Source organism: Aptenodytes patagonicus, unplaced genomic scaffold (genome assembly GCF_965638725.1).
Source record: "Aptenodytes patagonicus unplaced genomic scaffold, bAptPat1.pri.cur scaffold_43, whole genome shotgun sequence".
Lineage (NCBI taxonomy): Eukaryota > Metazoa > Chordata > Aves > Sphenisciformes > Spheniscidae > Aptenodytes > Aptenodytes patagonicus.
Genome location: NW_027472001.1, coordinates 782,405 through 802,718, shown reverse-complemented (window position 1 = coordinate 802,718; position 20,314 = coordinate 782,405). Strand labels below are relative to the sequence as shown.

The 20,314-nt window shown below is 58.4% G+C and overlaps 1 protein-coding gene across 1 annotated transcript; it reads right to left on the bottom strand.

The window, feature by feature from the left end:
- Positions 1-1,941: 1,941 nt before the first annotated feature.
- On the bottom strand, positions 1,942-20,314 carry LOC143173268 (adenylate cyclase type 10-like). Its single transcript, XM_076363483.1, is given in 26 exon segments — positions 1,942-2,186; positions 2,866-3,044; positions 3,203-3,310; positions 3,704-3,912; positions 4,701-5,039; positions 5,723-5,977; positions 6,967-7,083; positions 7,943-8,079; positions 8,710-8,993; positions 9,430-9,516; positions 10,065-10,257; positions 10,975-11,128; positions 12,599-12,651; positions 13,514-13,703; positions 14,007-14,083; positions 14,732-14,853; positions 14,968-15,159; positions 15,729-15,817; positions 16,135-16,228; positions 16,665-16,870; positions 17,634-17,777; positions 18,407-18,445; positions 19,310-19,414; positions 19,684-19,840; positions 19,842-19,958; positions 20,162-20,314. Coding segments are annotated over 26 exon segments (3,978 nt in total). The 3' UTR covers positions 1,942-2,008.

The following is a 20,314-nucleotide window of genomic DNA, read 5'->3' as shown; positions in this document are numbered from 1 at the left end:
CTCCAGATTTTGTTTTGCCCAGCACCAGCGAGGGGTGGACCCACCACCAGCACAAAGGCAGGAAGCCCCACTGCCTCCGCTAGATCGAAACCGTACAAGAATAACAGCTGGCCTACAAAGATTCGCTTCCCATGTGCGAGGGCTTGGATGTCAAGGGGGAGCCTATCCAGAAGCGCGTCTACCTGGGTCTGCGTCCTCTGCAAGCCCACTGCAAAAATCTCGACTGAACGCTCCTCCCGGCTCTGGCTTGACTCAGTACCAACTTTCAGTCTCTTCACATCCATGCGGCCATGCACCCAGAGTTTAACAGAAGCTTTGGAGTTTGTTTTGCTTCCAGCTACTGAGACAGGCAAAGATCAATGGGAAAAATTTGAGAACTGCTCTGAGGTGGGTGGTTTGCAAGGGTGGGCTTCAGAGAGAGACCAGGCACAGCGTAGCTGGAAACAGAAGCCGAGCAGAAATTAAAGAAGAAAGAATGGGTGAGAGGAAAAAGAGGGAGGAAGAAGAAGAAGCGGCTATGGACAAATAGATATGATTATTTTATTTCATTTCATTTTACTTTTCCACCAAGCCTTTATGTTACTCTCAGGCGTTTGCAGGTGTCCGTTTGCAATATATATACCATTGTGAAAGGACGGAAAAGATGGTGGAGTTTGCAAGGAGCTAGTCTGAGGCCAGCAGTGCACGCCAGTGCCGGTGAAAACCTGCACCGTTCAAACAGCCAGCTGGACATCTATTTCCATACTCTGTAAGACAGAAACGTAAGGAGGAAGGCAGTTGTTTGCGGCACAGCCACAGCCTTCCTAGCTGAAGGCATAACTGGCCACTGTAGTAGATGCCACACATACTGACGGTCCCAGCTGGCAGCAGGGAGGCCGTTACCTGCAGCCAGAGGGACCCCAGTCCTGCTTAACACCTGTGTGACGAAATGGAAGCTTCTGGGCCAGAAGGCGTGGCACAGCTGTAAGCTCAGCATGCCCGATGTTTCTGTGGTGGCCGTGGAACTTGTGTGCTAAGGAGGGTGCCAGAGGAAAATCTGCATATGCAGAGCTCCTGCAGGCAACTGGAAGCTCCTTGAATGAAGCCCCTGCCATCCTGCCGTTCCCGAACCGAGCTGCAATTCGCCAGTGAGCTCCTGCCCATCTCAGTGAGCACAGCGGCAGCTATGCCCGCAATTTTGAGGTCTGCCACAAACCTACAGGTGCCTCAGTGCGAAGCGCGGAAGGTAACCTCCGGATGCAAACCCTTCTCCTGCCCAAGCCCTTGGTAGGCAGCCAGAGGGGACGAGCCTGAGGAATTCTGCCACTAGAAGGAGTGCTGCCAGCTGGCCGGGAGGGAGGAGCGGATGTATGACCTGCCTGCGTGCTGTGTCCCCACATTGTTCCCCAGTGTCTGCGGCGCTGCTTATACACCGTAATTGTAGAGTTTTGCTGCAGACGCTGACTTGGGGGCAATGCTAGGCAGAAGGGCGTGTTGTTTCCAGTCCCCTGACGGGTTCAGACAAGGCAAAACCTTTGGCGATAGCTGTCCCAAGTCCCCTCGGCGTCTGGGGCTTTTCCTGTCACCCCCTGCCTTTTTATACAGGTTTCTCCTCCCCTTTAGCTGGGGAAAGATAGGGAGCAGCAGTCGCTGGCTGACCGTACGTGGGTGGTGAGGAACAAGAGCAACAGAGAGGGCCTCTGGTTTTAGAGGGCCTCTGGTTTTAACGTGACCTAAAATCAGAAGCGTCTTCAATCACGAGTCTGCACCGGGACCTGCAAGAGAGCTGTAGCCATCACTGCTGGAGCAACAGTAGCCCTCCACAGCAACGAAAGACAGCGTCTCTTTCCGTGCCTCAGAAAGAAAGGCCCAACAACAAAGGCCATCACTGCTGGAGCAACAGTAGCCCTCCACAGCAACGAAAGACAGTGTCTCTTTCCGTGCCTCAGAAAGAAAGGCCCAACAACAAAGGTCATCATGGAGGAGATGTGTAATTAGCTGACTTCAGCTCCACCCTTCTGGTTTAAGTCTATCTGTGGCGGGAGTCTGCTGCCCGATAGGAGTCTGCCGCCCTGTCCGTGTTGGCCTTCATGCGCGCTGCCAGGCGGGAGAACGTCCGTCCGCTGGAAGTGCCCTCCAGGCTGAAGAGGTGCTCCAGTAAGGAAAGGCAGCAGCTCTGCCGCAGCAGCCAGGCTAGCCTCTTCCTCCTGCCACACAAGAGAAACTGCTGGGCCCAGAGGCTCTAGCTGTACAGTGCTAAATCGGACAGGGCCGGGGGAAAGCAGGGCGGCGGACAAGCCAGTTACACCTCCTCGGAGGAAAGGGAGCTGATGGAGAGAGGGCTGCCAGAGCGGAAGGGGGCAAAGAAGTGCTGCCGGGGGAAGCTGACCGCTCGAGAGGGCACGTTGGCACTACAGCGCCGGGGGGGGGCCAAGCAAAGCCGGGAACCAGCAGGAAAAGGGGTATCGGCCCCTGAGCTTCCTGATTCTCACACCTCACCTCCACCTACTGCTCCTTCCCCATGTCCCGGTCCTGCCTCCAGACCCCTGCCCCTCTTCAGCCTCTACTCCCTCTTTACAGCGCTCTCTTCCCAGTCACCACCAACCCCCTGCCGCAGCCAACACGTGTCAGCAGCCACATCCCCAGCTGCAAGCTGCTTTTTACCAAAAGGCGTGCTTTGTTCCTATGACTGCGCAGGGAGGGGAGGGAGCGTGGGGCTCTGTCGTTGCCTGTTTTACCCGCACATCGGTCCTTAACGCCTCGGTCCTGCTAAGGCCTATGTGTCAGGTTAGGTGTGGCCTCAAGTCTAGGCAGGTCTGGGCCCAGATGCCTGGGACCAGGTAGGAAATGGCTCTTCCTTCCCGGGTTCTCAGTTCTGCTTCTTACCGGGCCTCCTGCGGAAGGGAGGATGCTCTTCTGGCAACATAAGCGGCACACTGAAACTTTTCCAGCTGCGGCTTGACAAAGGCTCCAACGGAGGTCCGGGGAAACTGCCTTTTGAGCAGGCTCAGCGCCTTCCTGATCATTTTCTTTGCCAGCTTCAGGCGTCCCATATGACAGCAGACCTGCACAGGAAAAGGGAATCATCCCGATATGGAGTAGTTGCCCAAGAGACTGCAGGAATCTGCCAGTGGCTGGAGATGCCAGGGATATCCACTGCAACTGGGGAAGGCATCCAGCTGCGTCCCCCAGGCGGTCCCTCCAGACCTCCCCGTCTCTTTACCTCCCCTTTGAGGCTGAAGAAGGTGGCCTCTTCAAAGCGGGCTATCACATTCACTTTCTTCTCTACCGAGCTCCTCAGGACCTCCGCTTCGTTCAGCTTCATGAGGGCCTTTGCGCAAGCACACAGAGAGCAGGTGAGCGTGGGTGCAGAGCCCATGGCCAGCCTTGTCCTCCCCCGTTGCCTCTGGCATCTGTCTTAAGAGAGCCTGCTTCTCTCCCTGGTGATGCCCGCTCAAACACAATCACCCTGACTCAGAGCACAGGCACCAGTGATCCTTCAGACCGCCTCCCTGCTAATGCTCCTCGTGCTAAGGGCACAGTGCCCTGTGTCTCTTGCCGCAGAAGAGGCAAACCGGAGGAAGAAGTCAGGGTCTGACCCAGCATTTCCCTTCCAAGGCCCCGCGAAGGCATGCCCTCTTGCAACGGGGAAGTTGTCCTGCCCAGAGCCAGGCGACTGAGAGGACTCCGTGCACAGTGGGTCCTGGCAAGCAGGGCAACTCACCATGTAGCTGTTGGAGACATGCAGGTAGGCAGCCGCGCACTCCAGAAGGTAGTAAAAGGCTCTGGCAGCATCGCCCATTGCCATGTAGTGGCGAGCCAAAGGCACAAGCACCGATTCCACGATGGCTTTGCATTCACATGTGCCGTTGTGCTTCCCGTCGGTCTTGCTGGGCAGCTCAGTTGTCTGTTCGCTCTTTGCCAGAAACCGCCCTGCCACACTAGTCAGAGGACAGTTCCCAGGGGAAGAAGAGAGCACAGAATACACGGGCATCACCTATACTGGTCCTTCTCCCCACAGAGACGGCATCAAAAGCCCTTTGTTCAAAGCAGAGCACGAGGCCACGGGCAGGCAGGACTCATACAGGTGCTTTGTAGGTAGGGAGAAAAAGACAAGCTGGGCTTTCTGTCACCTCCCACAGGCAAAGCACTCTAGTCCCTGGGGCGGCGTCTCCCCTGCAGAGTTTGCAGCGCTACTCTGGAGGAACTGCAAAGCAAGGGCTGCTCCAGTGGAGGGTGACGATCACTCTGAGCCCACGGGCTTCCTCAAGCACTCTCTCATCGCCGTGGCCATCTCCTCCCAGCTCCCACCGCACAGAAAGCCTCTCCCCTAAGCTAGAGTCACAACCGGCAGCCAAATGCTGCCGCTTCCTTTGTCTCCTCTGGAGACCCTGAGCTCACTGGCTTCAAAAATAATCAAAACCTTGTCTGCTCACCCAAAATCCTCCTCCCTGAAAGCCTGCTGCTGCTGCAGAGCATCTGCAGCATCTGGAAAGAAAACAGGGGGTTAGACACCTCCTCGCGTACCCCGGGGGTAAGAGCTGCTCTTCCCAGCGGGCTTGCAAGGATCCTTGCAAGGGTCCCAACAGACTGAGGAAAGTCTGCAGTGGTCGTCCTCACCTCCTGGGCTCATCCCTAGCAGATCTACTCCCACCCGATCCCCAGCACACACCCCTGGCCTCCAGGAGGGCCCGGGCTGCAGAGCATGGTACACAGCATACCCTCAGTGCCGTGGGTCCTAGCCCTCTTCAGCTGTTCTCCTGCAAGCACCAAGGCCTCCCAGCTGCGGGAGTCGCCCTGGGCAGCAGGGCCATGAAGGCTCCCTCCGTCCTGGGTGCTGGTGACGGCGAAGCGGTGGAAGGCAACAAAGTCCCCTTGGCTGCAGCTCTTGCATTTGTGCGCGTGCTGCTCCAGGAAGGCGGCACACTTGCAGTGCAAGGCGACCCGCTGTCTCTCGGGCCACAGCTCATAGGCAGCCTCTCGCAGCAGCAGGACACAGAAGGCCAGGACGCCAGACTGCTGCTCCACAGTCGTCTTGCTCAGAGAGGGCCTCTCCACACCTGCAAGGCAAAGGGCCTTTGCGGCAGCCCGAGCTGGGGCCAGGGCTCAGGGCCGTCCCAGCCGGGGTATGAAAGTCATGCACATCCTCGGCAGAGAACCAGTGCTGCTGCACACCGAGCCTTGCAGCACGGGGAGAAAGGGCCCGCTCGCCTTGCTGACGCTAGCACAGCCCTGGGGACACAGTGCTCAGCTGCACTCCAGGCAGGAGCTGGGGATGTTGCCGCCAGCCGAAGCAAGCCCCGGCCAGCGCTTTCTCCCCGCTCTTGGCAAGGCGGTTCCCAGCCTCCTGAGCTTCCCGCCCTGGGCCACAGGGGAATCAAAGCCGAGTAAAAGCCTGTCAAAGGCCCCGGGGCACTCTGGAGGGCATCTTTGATCTGGACGCTGCAGGCGGCTGGGAGAGGATGTCAGGGATTCCACAAGCCCTCCCATGCCTGCGCTGTGAGCAGTGCTTGGAGGCAGGGGAGCAGAGGCACTTGGGACGGCTGGTGCGGACTTCCCTCCGGTGCAAAGCTAGTGTGCTTTGAGATTGACTTGTAAGATCTTTGAACAACCCATCCCGAACAGCCATGCCTGCCTGAGCTCCACCCACCCATCACTGGCGGGGGGAAGCGCACCATGCCCTGGGGAGCCCCGCCGGGACACAGCTGGGAGCTCCCTTGTCCGCCTTACTGCTACCACTTACCGCGCTCTGCCCGCAGAGAGGTGGCTGGCCCCTTGGTAGGATCTTGGACATCTTCTGGCACCTCTGTGCTTTTCAGCCGCTTAAGGATGTTGTCGCTCACCAACGTGTTCAACAAGCAGTTCATCTTGGGCCTGACGCCAGTGGGAAGGATGTGCGACAGCAGCTGGGTGGTAAACACTGGCCCGATGACAGCTGCAAACTTCAAAACCATCTGCTTCAGCGGCTTTATCCGGTCCAGCTGAGCCAGCGCAATCTCTGTCAAAAAGCAGCAACACGTCTCTCTCTTGCCTGTTCCCCATGCTGAGGCTGGAGAGGCTGGAAAGTTTCAACACATGAAACGGGGTCGACTTTGGCCTCCTCTCCTCGGGACTGCACCTGCTGGGCAATCGCAACCCAGGGTAGGCGTCTTCAAAATGGCTCCGCTCCTGTTGGAATCACAGGCCACAAGGCCTGGGGAAGAGCAAGACGCTCAAACGCACGCTCCTCCACCAAGGGTGAGGAGGGCAGGATCCAGCAGGTACACGCATCCCATGATGCGCCCTACCAGATCTGGAGTAGTGCGCAGAGAGAACAGAGAACTTTCCCCACATCAGAGGTGGACTCAGAGCTCCCCACAACAGTTGTCTTAACTTGGCCAGACGATACTATTCCTTTCTTTTGGTTGTCGTCTTTTTTTTTTGGACAAAACAACTTTTTAGCATGACGCTTCTCCAAGGTTCATACAAATGGCTATGGCTAGAGAGGAGAGACACTCATTGACAGTTCCCCCATCCAGCTCCCCTGGCTACGGGGGAATTTCCGTGGCAATCCACAGAAAAAAAACGGGTTTGGTTTGGATTAAGTGCCCTGAGACCAGCGCTAGCTGGGGAACTTAAAAAGAGAATAGCGAGGTAGAAGCCACGTTCAAAGTCGAGTCAGAGGCAAGTCAAAGATTTTTCCCAGCAAAGGCTTTGCTTCTGTGAGAAAAGGGAGCCATTTTAGTGCTGCACCAGTAAGCTTTTCTCTCCTACCCGCTGTTGGAAAGCAGGCAGCACGCTCACGGCTGGTCCACGCCCAGGAGGGGGAAAGGGCTGCCCGCAACCCCAGGCCTGTTCCTGGTTGGACTGGAGCCACCTTCCCAGCAGAGCCCCCAAGCTGAGAGGGTGACTCTGCAGCACACAGATGCCCAGCCTCCCTCTAGCCGATGCCCCGGGAAGGGGCCCCAGCACAGCCGCGAGCCGGCAGAGCGGCGCTCGGCCCCTCACCTTTCAAGCTGGCGGGCAGCATGGTGTTCTCCAGGTTCACGTCTGGTCTGATGATGCAGACCCTGCCATCATTCCCCGCGCTGGAGCTCGAGGTTGCTGCGAGGGCTGAAGCCTCGACTGCAGAAGCTGGGTGGAGCAGGAGAGCACGAATAAGGCAATTTGCAAAGTGACTTGCAGCTTGCAAACATTTCAAACTTCACCTGAGATGGGACAAGTCCCACCTTACACGGGCCAGTGTGGGCGCGCTGACCTGCCTGCGCTGAACGTGGGTCATTAAGCAGAGCAAAACAGTTTCCTTGCACAGCCCTCCCAAAGATGTTCTGCCTTCAGACCAGCTTTCCCAAACAGTCCCTCAGTCAAAGCTTCCAGACTTCCCAGGGGGCGACTGAACGCCCTGGGACAGAAAGCAGCAGCATTGCTGCCTTCAACAGCGCTACGTCCGCAGCCAGGGAAATTGCCGGTGGTCATGCAAAACGGAGCGTCAGTCCTGGCTGTTCCCAAGGCCACGGCACTCTGGCTGGCATTGCTCTCTCGGTGGCATTACCACCGTTTTCTTCCGTTACCAGCACCCTTGTGGGGATTTATGGTTTTGGATTCAAGTTTCCCGGGCCTGTCCCTCACCCCAAGCTGGGGTTTGTTCTCAAGCGAGCTGGCGTTTGGGCAAGGTAAATTACGTGCCCATTAGAATGCCTAAGGAACACCAGAAACACATGTGCTCCGGAACAATTTCCCCTCTGGTTTAGCCCCCCAACCCCCGCCCCAAGAATTTAGGCCCCTCCAAGCCACCAGAACTCGCTAGCCCCTGCTTTGGCTGTCCCAACAGCGAGGCACACAGGAGCCCACAACCTCCGCCAGACCAACTTCTGCACTGCTGCAAGATCTGACTCTGCCCAGATCCATGGGGGAACGACAGGGCAAGACTGTGCTGCAGACAACGCGCCACAGCGACTCTCTAGTCAGCAGCAAAGGTGCTTACTGATCAGGTTCTCCCAGTTGTCCTCTGCTTTTTCACCCCGCCTCCGGTTGCGGAACAAGAGCATGTCGTTGCAACAAAGGCAGCGCAGCAGCTCCTCGCAGTAATAGGGGACCCCCAAGCTTCTTTGGATCAGGAACCTGGACAGGAGCAGACCCGGCAGTGACCCCCACAAGGAAAGTAAGGTGAAACACAGTTCAGGTGGGCGGCGAGTAACTCGGGCATAGCAGGGTAGCCAGCATCTTCGTCACAGCTACACCTCACTTTTGAAAGGGACGGTCCTCCCGCTGGCTTGAGCTTTTGGGCCCCCCTGAACCCCCAGCCTTCACGGAAGTCCATCGGAAAAGAATTGCGGACAATGCCCAAAGCACAGAGCAGCAAGCCCTGCCTTTCCTCTCCTCGGGAGCCTAGATCCTCTCTGGCAGCAGGGCAGACCTCTGCCCCGGGGAATCTCCCCCACAGCCTGGCCACCTAGACCAAGGCCTTTTCACACCCCAGCCACGCTTGGGCTTGGGACTCTTCCTCCCTTCCTCCCTTCCTCCCTGTGCAACAGCGAAGGGCTGACACCTCCCACGCTCTGTGCCGAGGGAGTTGCCCACTCTCGGCTCCCACCTGCCAGGGCGAGGCATAAAAAGCAACCCGCGCCCAGTACTTGCTAGAGGCACTGATGCTTCTAGCGGCCCTGCGCTCCCTTTCCTGGGGAGGTGAGTCCCTTCCATGGTCTGCATAGGTTCAAGCCCTCAGGAAGAGCTCCCCTGCTTCGAACTTACCTCGCTAGATCCCTGGAGATGCTGACCACTCCAAGGCCCTGGCAGACTTTCTGCACCATGGCTGAAGGTTTCAGCTCGTCCAGGTGAAGACAGGTGATCTGCTGGGATGTTGTGTTCTCTGCTGCGGCTTTGCAAAAGCTCTCTGTTCGCGCGTAGCCTGGAGCTAAGCTCATGACCGTGAAGAGGGAGACGTCTTGGAGCAGGGGTGACATGATACTCCAGGAGGCAGGGTCGATGAAATGGGCATTGTCGATGACAAATATGCCAAATTCTGCTCCAATGGCCTGAAAAAAAGCAGGGTGTTCTGAGGGCAGTCCGGTGGATTCTCAAGTGTCTTCCGGGGAGGAGATTTAGCCTCTGTCTCTTGAGAGGATGCTCTGATGTCTCTCCCCAACCACTTCCCTGCTCAGAAGCTTACTGACTCTTAATTTCTTGGAGACTTTAAGGTCACACCTAACATCACTTGCCCTGCAGAAGGAGGGAGCTTGGGCAAGGGAATGCAGAAGACATCGTTCCTCCTCCAGGGCACACCTTGCGGGAGGAAAGTTATTGGGTGTGCTTGTGGGGCTGCGGGGAGGAGGTGGGGGGTTTCTCAGGCCCTGAATGGCGATAACCCAGATGCCTGGTCCTCTCACCCGCTCACACGCTGTGGTGCAGAGCCCACAGCCGGCAGGGTTGTTTTCCTTCTCTGACCCAGGAGGAAGGAGGAGAAATGCTCACCTTCTCTAGCACTTTTGCCCAAGTCGAGTGCAATTCCGTTTTCCTTTGACTTTCAGGCATCTCGCGAACCTTGTCCGAAACGGGAAACTGGCCAGAAAAGGAGTCAGGGAGAAAGATCACTCCGGGGCTAGGGCACACCTACCCACCGAGCAAGACCACAGAGCAAACCGCCTCTGCTGGCCTCCGCACCTTCCCTCTCCCCAACACAGGCGCAAGGAGCCACAGGGGGGACTTCACCTGGAGCCTAAAGCGAAGGCCCTCTGCTGAGGGTCTCTGGCAGAGCTGGGGCTTGGGGGTGGGCTGAAGAGCTGGCTCTCTGGCTGTGGGAATCTTGGGCTGACTGGAGCAGAGCACTCACACAGCAGTGACCTCAGCACGAGGTCAGCACCAGCCTCTCTCCAATGCCACTTCCAGGGTGCCGAACAAGGCACCGGGCACTGCCAGGTGCAGCACGGGACATGATCTCACCACAGTCAGGGAGCCCCCCGGGCCCAGGAATGGGAAACGTGTGCTAGGACCCTTGCAATTCCCACCCCTGAGCTAAGGCACTCCCAGCAGCGTGCCCACCCGACGCCAGACCCAGAAAAGCTCGTGAGAAGGCCTTCTCCAGGGCCAGAGAGGCCTCTCGCGCTCACCTTGACAAGGAAAACGTCATTGAGGAGGCAATAGCTGCTCTCTTCGATTGTCCCTCGGAGCTTTGTCTGCAGCATGCACTGCCTGTCACTGCACAGTTCACAGTCCTGGAGGCCCAGGGCCCTGGCCGTCAGCGTACGGATGGCAGAGAAGGACTGCCTCACGTTGACCTCTAGCAGTTCCATGGCAACTACCCTGCCGTGCAAAAGCAAAAGGGACTGAGATCCCCAACAGCCCAAGCCTTCTAAGACAAAAGGGGTGGAGATGCCCTTGGGGGGAGCTCTTCAGCCACCCATCTCAAAGTGCTTCCCAGAGAAGGCCAAGCTTTTCACTCCTCCTACGAGAAAGGGCACAGAGGGGCACTTGCTGCCAAGCCACTGGGAGAGCCAGGTCCAGGCCCTGTGTCTCCGCAGCGCCAGCCCAGGTCTCGTTACGTCCCCCCTGCAGAGGAACTCACGGGGCTAAGAGGCAAGGATGGAGCAAGCGGTGAGTTTGCCTTTGGGCTCCAGACCTTAGCAGTCTGCCTCCCAGACCACGGGAAGGCTTTTCTGCCCCAGTGCTCCTTCTGGGAAACACGCAGAGGGCAAGCAGGGCTTCTGAGACAGGCCGCCCTGCTGTCTGTTGGGTCTGGAGTCAGATGAAAAGCACTGAGCTTGAGCTCTTTCCTTCTGTCTGTGCCTGGCCCAGAGGTGAAGGAGGAAAGGCCATGGCTCAAGAAGCCACCTCCAACTCCCCAAAGAGGCAGAGGCGGGAGCAGAGCACGCAGGAGCTCCTAGCGAGTGTCTCCAGGAGGCTTTTTCGGGAGGCTGCAGCCCAAGGGCCAGGCGCACTGGCAGAGGGGCTGGAGTGTTCCATGGCTGCCAGGGGACGGGCAGGGGCAGTGTCCCAAAGCTGCAGGTCAAAAACCTGTACCTGTGGCCAGCAGCCTGGCCTAAATAGGCCAGTTCAGTAAGTAAGTGGCTCTTTCCGGAGCCCATCGGGCCCTCAAATGCCAGGATGTGCCTTTCTCCTAAAGCCTTATAGGCTTTCAAGCAGCTGACAAAGAGGTCAATCTCCTTCTCCCGACCTGGGAAGACAAACAAGAAAACGAGCTGCTGGCGCGTGCTGAAAAGCAAAGAGCCGTCCCTTTTGCTGGCACCCTCCACCACAGCTTCCCTCCCCGCCACTACATCCGCCAGCCTGCCTGCACCCAGGCCTCCTTCCCGCCCGCTCATCCCAGCTTTTGCACCTCTGCCTTCCTCAGAGCAGTAGTGGGCCCGCCTGCCCCACCGCGCGGCTCCCATGCCCTCTTCCCTGCCCCGCACCCCTCCCCTCCCACAGGCACAGAGATTCAGCCGGCCCCATGCAACTCCCCACAGTGATCCAGCACAAGACTGGAAGGGATGATTTGAGTCGCTGCAGGCAGCTATGTCCCAAAGAGGCTCAAAGCATCTCCTTGCTGTACCACGAGCCACAGAGCGCTTCCCGGGAGTTAAGGCAGCGTCTTCAGGCCTGTACTGGTTTTGGCTGGGCTAGAGTTAATGTTCTTCAGGAATAGCTCGTATGGTGTTGTGTTTTGGATTTGCGACCAAACATTGGTGTCGATAACACAACGATGTTTTAGTTATTGCTGAAGAATGCTTGCACGGCGTCCAGGCCTTTTCCATTTCTCACGCCGCCCCGCCAGCGAGCAGGCTGGGGGTGCACAAGAAGCTGAGAGGGGGCACAGCTGCGCCAGCTGACCCCAACTGACCACAGGCCTATTGCCATACCATATGATGCTGTGCTCAGCAAGGAAAGCTGGGGGAAAAAAGGAGGAAGGGGGGACATTCGGAGTTATGGCGCTTGTCTTCCCAAGTCACCATTACATATGATGAAGCCCTGCTTTCCTGGGAATGGCTAGACACCTGCCTGCCGATGGGAAGCAGTGAACGAGTGCCCAATTCTGCCTTGCGCACGTGCGCAGCTTTTGCTTTACCTGTTAAGCTGCCTGTATCTCAGCCCACCAGTGTTCTCACTTTTACCCTTCCGATTCTCTTCCCCATCCCACTGTGGGGAGCGAGCGGCTCTGTGGGGCTGAGCTGCCTACCAGGCCTAACCCATAACAAGGCCCAAAGCATCCGGCAAGACACCGAGTGATTAAAGGCATCCCGTGTGTCCTGGCATTTCCATATCTACACCCAGATGCTGCCAAGAAAGGAACGCTGAGGATTACCAGGGGGAGAACCTACCACCCAGACTCTCTGTCAGTCTGGCAGAAGGAAATCTCTTTCCTGATCCCAAAGACAGGGATCAGTTTAGCCCCCAGGGGGTGAGCAGCTCCATAGCTGAACGGAACCTTCCTACCAGGTCTGGAGCACGGCAGGGAGCACCAGGCGCCTCACCCTGCTTTCCACCCCAAAGATATCAGCCAAGTAGTGACCAAGACAGGCGGCACTTCCTTAGGGCCGCTGCAGGCAACACCGTCCCTGGCAAAAGCTTCTCCCTTCCCAGCGTGGCACTAAAAGTTACCAAGGGGAAGAAACGGCTTCAGAAGAGCAAGGCGTTCTCCACCTACCCAGCAATGGGACGTACTCGGACCTCTTCTTGGTAAGAGCCATGCCAAATATGCTAGAAACAGGGGAACAGAAAACACAAGTCAATTAGCTGGTGAGAAGCCAAGGGACGTAGAGAAGCAGCCTGGCAGGGAGGGGCAGGACGTGCTGCTCCTCGGGTACCTGCTTTTCTTTCGAGCAGCGTGTTAGCCCCTGCACGCTCCCCTAGCCAACGTTCGAGCTGCACGCTAGGACAGCTGCAAGCATAAAGAAGCCCAATGGCCACGGCGCGGCAGGAGAACGTATCGAGAGTCCATCACCAGAGGCCATACCCAGAGAAATCGGAGACACGCGAGAGAAGCCAGGGTGTGCTGTTGGCTAGCAGACATTTACCACGTTGGCCAAGAAAAACAAGTGCCTTGGAAAGGAGGACTTGTGTCACTGAACGGGTTGGGATGCCAAGCACCTGGCACCTTTGGCTCAAGTCTTCCCGTAGTTTCAAAGAGACGGCAATGTTAACATTCAAACCCTCATCCAAAGAGGGGGTCAACTCCTGGCCCGGGGGAAGAGCTGAGATTTCAGCAGGAAGACATGAGGAAGAGTGTCCCGATGGTCCACGTTTCCCCATGGGAACCGGACTGGCCCAAAGCTTCCTGCTCAGAAGCAGCTGGGACAAAAACCTCCTTGGGTCAGCGTTACCAGGGCATGGGCTGGAGCAAGCACAGCACGGAAAGCACAGTCGAAAGCCATTTGGACAGAGCCAGCAGGAGACAGCAGGGGAGAAAGGCAAAAAGCCTCCCACGCGAGGGCTTCCGACCCTCTCAGCCACAGGGAAGGGAGACCAGCTTGGTCTCTCTCTGCAGAACTCCTCTTTGCTGGCCAAGGCTGCACCCTCGGTGCCACCGTCCCCTCATCCAGCCCTCTCAGAGGACACTCACCTCTCCTCGGGGATCCCCACATATTGGTAGACAGTGCCAGGATGCCTAAGGCCTTTCATCTCTCTCGCCGGCAGCTCCCTGAAGTAGTAAGGGGGCAGCCGAGAGGTGGCGTAGGTCACTGCATCACAGGACACCAGCCCGGGGTAGTGCACCATCATCCGGGCTGCCAAATTCACCTTCTGGCCAATGACTGCCAGAGAGAGAAAGAGAGAGCACGCATTGATGTGCCGGTGCCACCAGCCCCACGGCACCCTTCCAGGCCAATGGCTGCCTCACCTCCGGCACAGGCCAACCCCACGGCGGGGTCAGGAGAACTCAGGGGAACAACCGGCCACGGAGCCCATTCTCCCGCCCCAGGCCAGGACCAGAGCTGCCTGGGCCGTTCCTGACGGGCTGCTGGGCAAGCCCTCTCCCAGCCCACCTTCCTCTTCCAGACTGCTATGCTTAAGCAGGCCCACGACAGCCTCCCGCACCTCAGACACACGCCTCGTACCTGTGTATTCATATCTCACAGGGTGGCCAGTGAGTCCGCAGAACACCGTCCCGCTGGTAACTGCAACAGACACTGCCCTGGCACACGGGGAAAGAGTGCGGCTTCAGCAGCGCCCCTTCATGAAGCCCGCCCGGCTTCATCCCTTCCCGCACCTCCCCTCGGCGCTAGCCTGGGCCACCTGCCATCCTGCCCTGCCAGCACGGGTCTCGGGGACTTGGAGAGCTCAGGGGCGCAACATACCCGGGTTGCAAGGGACAACGGACAGGGGTAGAGCGCATGCAGCAAGTTTTGGACACTTCCCCTGAGGCCACATTCCCTGAGCTGCGACCTGCAGAAGGCCACAGCCCTCTCGTGAGCAAAGAGGGAGGGAGGGAGGAAGGCGCCCCCACGATGGCACCGCCTGCCATGACAGCATCTTGAGATCAGGTGGCTGGGCCCCATCCCTGGTCATGGGCCAGTCACCCAGAAGGGCCTGCCTCTGACACCAAGGAGCCTCTCGCCCTTGCGAGGGCTCGTTCCAGCGCGGTGGCTAGCAGGGTGTGCTCGGAGGGACTCGGCCTGGCTGCCGTGGGCTAAGCCCAGGGGTCACCTGCCACCTCTCAGGGCACTGCCTCCTTCCTGCCAGGGACAAGGGAGGGCAAGCTGGAAGGCACGTCTCTTCCTGGTAAGCCCCCTTGCGCCGTCCCAGCCAGCATGCACCCCCCTCACCCCCGCCACACACTCACTCTCTTTCCCCGAGCATTGTGGAGCACGAGTTGAAGATCTGAATAGCACTCTGCAAGGCGTGAAGGCTCTCGTAGGGCAGCTTTTCTCCAGCGAGTCCAAACACACAGAGGAACGTGCAGCCCTGCCAAGGACAGATGCAGCACATCTTGCTACAATGCCTAAGAGGGAGTCTCTCCCTCTTGCTCACTGCCCACCCTCTCAGCGTGGGGGGAGGCGATTGCTCCCCCACACTCACTTTATCAAACCGGAGGACTTTGTTGAGTTCGCCCTTGTGAGGACAGAGGATTTCTCGCATCATCCTGCTGGCATTGTGGAGGATCGTGTAGACTTCCACTGTGGTTTTATCCTCAGCCAGCCGCAGCTGGATGAAGAGGCTGGTGACTGGCCGTAGCTCAGAGAAGAGGTCCAGCGGCACGCTGTCATCAAGCTGGAAGACAAGAGCACGACGGCTTCACCAGCCTGCTCTCCTGGGGGCTTACTGCCCACACCAGATACCGAGGGACGGCAGGCGTACTGGCAATAGCAGGTACTACCGGAGGAAGGGATAAAGCCTCCTCTCAGTGCAAACGGCCGGCAGGCTGCCCAGCCTGCGGCAGGCAGATGCCGAATCATAACACAAATGACAAAGGAGAGAAAGGTGCTCCGGTAACACCCCATCTTGGGACAGGTATGGGCATGAGGGCCGACCCTCAGGGATGCTCTAGGGACTTCAGTGGAATCTCCCCTTTATGCCACCATCATGTCCGCAGCACCTCCAGCACCATACCCACGGAAAAGACAGAGAGACAGAAGTCCGCCTCCCGCCACCCGTGTCTCTCTGAGGACAACGCACACAATGGTGCAGCACCGGTGCTCCTTGGCTCAGTTTCCCCACGTTGTTGTCTCAGGGTGCATTTTCTTTTGTTTGTCTGTCTTCGTGAAGACTCCATCTCTGCAATGCACCACTTCTTCTACCCTCCAAAAATGCAGCCCCCAGCAGTGGCGGCCTGGCCGTACCTTCCTGAGAGCAGCTTCTGGTATGTACTGCCTAAGCACCTCCTCCGCATCATAATCATTGGGCAAGAGAAAAGCAGGCCTCATGGCGCCTGAGGAGAGAAAATGCAGCTGGTCGCTGGGAGGATGGGACTACGAGGTGTTGGAAAGCAGGGGCTGGCGCTGGAAACGGGGGAGAAAGAGTCTTCTGCGTTTGCTCATGTTGCCACCTCCAGATGCTCGGGGCAGAGCTGTCCCCTGGAAGGAGGAGGCAGCAGCAGCGACTGCCCCAGCTGAGGCACAGGAGGGCCAAAAGCAGGAGTGCTATCCGAAAGGGGGGAGAGGGCGGAGGTGGTTCCTCTCTGGCCCCTGAAGCAGCCAGGCCCCACCTTTCCGGGCAATCACAGAACAAGGTGAAGTTGGCACCCACCTTCCCCTTCCAAGCCGTGGCTCACTGAGCGTTGTACAAGCTTGCGTAAAGCGTCTTGGCATTCTGACCAAGACATCCAATCCATGCCTGTAACCTGGAGACACACAGAATGAAAGCACTGCCACTGGCCTCCCCAGGAGTCCAGGGGACAGAGCCTGCCCTCCACCGTCACTGCCCAGAAAAGGGCACAACAAGCCCACCTGGCTGGATGGGACACAAGTACTTCCTCAGAAGCACCGGAGCTGGGCAGGTATCACCCAAGCATCCCCCAGCTGTCAACAACAGCTCCATGACCCACAGAGGACATTGCTGGTGGGGCCAAAACCCTTCCAGTGCCTCCCGACCCCTCAAACCAAGCGAGCCCAGCCCACCGTTACCCCCGAGATGGAAGGACAAGAGCTTCAGCTGCCTGCCCGCTTTCACAGCTACAGCTCTCTCCACATTCAGCTCCTCGGCCTTCTGACACCTCCCTCATTCATGCCCAGGTCCGGGCCCTCGGAATCGCTCTAGAGGCCGTCCCATCCACCTACCTTCACAGCTCTTTTGCCTGCAAGACGCTTGGTCCTGAGCCGGTGCTGCTCACAGAGCTCCCAGGAGGTGGCTGAGAGGATAACTTCACCTGCATTCGCAAGCTGTTCAGCCTCACAAACTTCACCCAGGGCCTGGCCGCAGATCAAGAAGTACTGCCGCCTCTTGTCTCCGACAGTCAGGAGGCTCATGGACCCTGCAGAGATCCCTGGTGAGAGAGAGAGAGAGAGAGGGAGAAGCAGAACTGACACAGGGAACATTTTGAGCTCTACAGTCCCCAGCATCTCCGCTGGTCAGAAGCTAATCTGAAGCCCAGTGGGGAGACGGGCTTTATGGAAGGGGAGGGCGTCCTCCGTCCTACTCGGGGGGATACTGACACAGGTCCCTGAAACGGGTGTCTAGAAAGAGACAAGCAAAGGTGACATTGACAATGTGTTGAGAGTGCCGGGCATCTTGCCCAGCTGCCTGCCCCAGAAGCCCAGCAAACCAGCGGGCTTGATCACCGCCTGCTCCGTTTACGTGCAGGCAGGTTGGAGCTGTCTGCTTGAGAAAACACAACAGCCTGCCAAAGCCCTTCTCACAGCCGCATGCAAAGCAGTTCCCCTTTGCTCTTTGTGAAAGGCAGGGGAGAATCCAGCAGGGGAAAGGATGCAAAGCCGCCCCCACCTGAAAAAAAGGAAAGGAGAACTACCTCCCGCAGACGTCTGTGCTAAAGCAGGCATTCAAAGACCCTAATACTTGATCTGACACCCGCTCTGCCTTTAAGCTTCCTCTGCATCTGCAAACGCACGCAAAGCCAGCAGTCCTGGTCTCCCATCCCCACTCCGACTACAGCTGGCCCCTTGAATGCTCGCAGGACATGCTTTCCTTTGGCACTAGCCCCAGTAGGGATCCCCGCGTTCCCTGCCCGTGAGAAGCACCCTATGGCACGGGAGAGTGCCACGGATCTGCGCCTGGCACAGCGCCCGTACCTATCTTCAGTTGGACCTTCTGACCCACGTGCGTGTCACGACTCCCACACTTCTTCTGGATCTGCCAGCTACATTGCAGCACCAGGCTGATGGTCTTAGCCAGCTCCTGGGGTCCTGTTCTCCACAGCACCAGCACAGCATCCCCTGGGGAAAGCGAGGGGAAGGTAAAGGCTCTGCTGAGACCTGACTCTCCCCGACCTACGCTCAGTGGCAGGGACAGCAGAAACCGGCCAATGTGCTGAGGAAGATGGGCTTGTGGGAGGGCATGGTCCTCCAGGACGATGGCACCGGGACACCTCTCCTCTCCCGGGCCAGCCACAGCAGCAGCCAGCCGGCAGCGGTGGCACCCCCTGCCCCAAGCGCTCCTCTGCAGCTGCAGCACACCAGGGAATCCTCCCCGCCTCGCAGCCTGGCAGCCCGAGCTCCGCCACCACCAGGGCCTCCCTGCCCCTCACCACCACCCCAACACACACCTTTGGGCTGCGCTTTCTAGGCGGTCTCCTCCTCTCAGCGCTTCTTTGCCCCCACCCCCAGCCCAGGGCCCTACAAGTGGGGGCAGAGTGAGGGGAGCCACAGCCCTTGCCAAAGCCAAACCGCAGGCAGGCCCGGGGGGAAAGAGAAGCCTGGAGAAAGGGCGGGGTGCATGCCTGGCCAGAAAGCTGGCTCAAGGTGCTGCACAGAGCCTCCTGAGAAGGAGAGCAGAGCAAATGGCCGCCACAACAGTTAAATGCTGCAGATGACTAGACGTGGGCATCGTCGTCCTAAGTACGTACCAGCAAACTTCAAGATGTCTCCTCCAAAAATCAGCATCTCTGTGGACAGAGGGAAGGAAAGGAAGAGTCATGTGGACACCTTCTTCCAGAAGCCACGGAGCAAGCCCCTCTGCCCAGAGAGGAGCACTAAGGAGGGAGACTCCGCAACCTCCCTGGGCAACCTGTGCCAGCGCTCAGTCACTCTCACAGTCAAAGCGTTTCCTGACGTACAGAGGGAACCTCCTGTGATTCAGTGCGTGCCCGTGGCGTGGCCTCTGGTCCCGACACTGGGCACCGCTGGAAAGAGCCTGGCTCTGTCCTCTTTGCACCCTCCCTTCAGGTTTTAGGCACATTACTAAGATCCCCCCTGAGCCTTCTCTTCTCTCGGCTAAACGGTCCCAGCTCTCTCAGCCTTTCCTCACAGGAGAGATGCTCCACACCCTTCATCATCCCTGAGGACTCTCTTGCTTTGCTCTACAAGTGCTGCCAAAGGGGTGGCCACAATGTGCTCACGGTCAGCTCGGAAGGGTCAAGATGTGCCCTGTGAAAAGGGGCTCGTGAGGGTCTCGCACACGCACACACACGTCAGTGCCAGCACCCTCAGGTCACTCTCGCGCTGGCACTTGCTGGATGCCCTCAGCCTGCTCTGGGCCCTAACGCATCACTGAGCCGGGTGTTCACGCCAGAGACACAGAGGTGGCTGCTGAGAAAGCGGGTGCCTCCTCAGCCACAGTGGGGAGCAGAAAGGACCTGCGCTGGTCCTGACTCGCCAGGAGACCCTGGCTGCTCTTCCTGTTCCTCCGGGCCACAGAAAGCTCCAGCCCTTCAAAGGAGGCAGGACCAGGCTGCCCAGCAGGTCTGCCTCCACCCTCCATGAGCAGCCTCACGGCCCGATGCCAGACAGTCCTGCAGCATGGCTCTTACCCTCCAAAATGTCACACAGGTAGTAATTGAGGGTTTGCGCCAGCTCATCGGTGCCTCTGTCTGCGCCGCTCCTCTGGATGAATTTCTCCGTCAGAGCAGTGAAACCTGTAACACGGACACCCAGAAGTCAGGAAATGCCCACGTGGGCCAAAGGACCTGGCAGCCAGTTCCACGCTGCCTGGCCCGAGAGCCTGTAGGTCACACCTTCCCATGCCCCGGCTCAGTGCTGGTGGCAGCTGTGGTTGACCACCCAAGATAACCCATCCCGCTCTCTTTGGGCATCCCAGCAGTGACAAGATGGCCACTCTGCCTGAGGGGCAGGGGCGGGGCTCCAAAGGGCCCGGTGTGTCCCAAAACGGCTCGTGTCACCCCACCTGAAATATCTGCAAAGAGCAACACTCCGTGGACAGTCTGACTGTCGCTCTTGGGGGAGACCTCAGCAAGGAGTCTGGGGAGGAAAACTGCTGCTTTCTCCAGGCCTGAGCGGTGATGTTTCCTCTCCCAGGCAGAAGCCATTGTCAGCGCCCTGTGGCACACGGGGTACCTCAGGAGAAGATGGCCGTGCCCCGCTGGGAGGAGGACGAGGACCTCACCGCACAGTGCGAGTTGCACAGTGAGCCCGGGGCCTCTGTGCGGGACGACTGGCCCTCTGCCCTCACGGGAGTGCTCACAGTCACCCAGCAGTGGCCTCCTCTCTAGCTCATCGCTTACCCGTCAGCTGTCCTCAAGCGACACAATCAGCTAACAGTGACATCCTCCATATGTCATCGCCTGCTGAGCAGCTGCCACCGTGACCCAGGCTCCCTCCTTGACGCTGAGCCACCGACTCAGAGGCGGCCAGCGCCACCCCACTTCTTCGAGGACAGTGCCGAAGGGAGGCTCCTGCAGCGACCTGTTGCTGAATTTCCAGCTGCTTCCCCCGTTCCCAAGGACCAGCTGCCGCCGGCACACACAGCTCTTTGCTACCACTGGTCCTTCCCCTGCAGCTACACAGCCTGTCGCCAT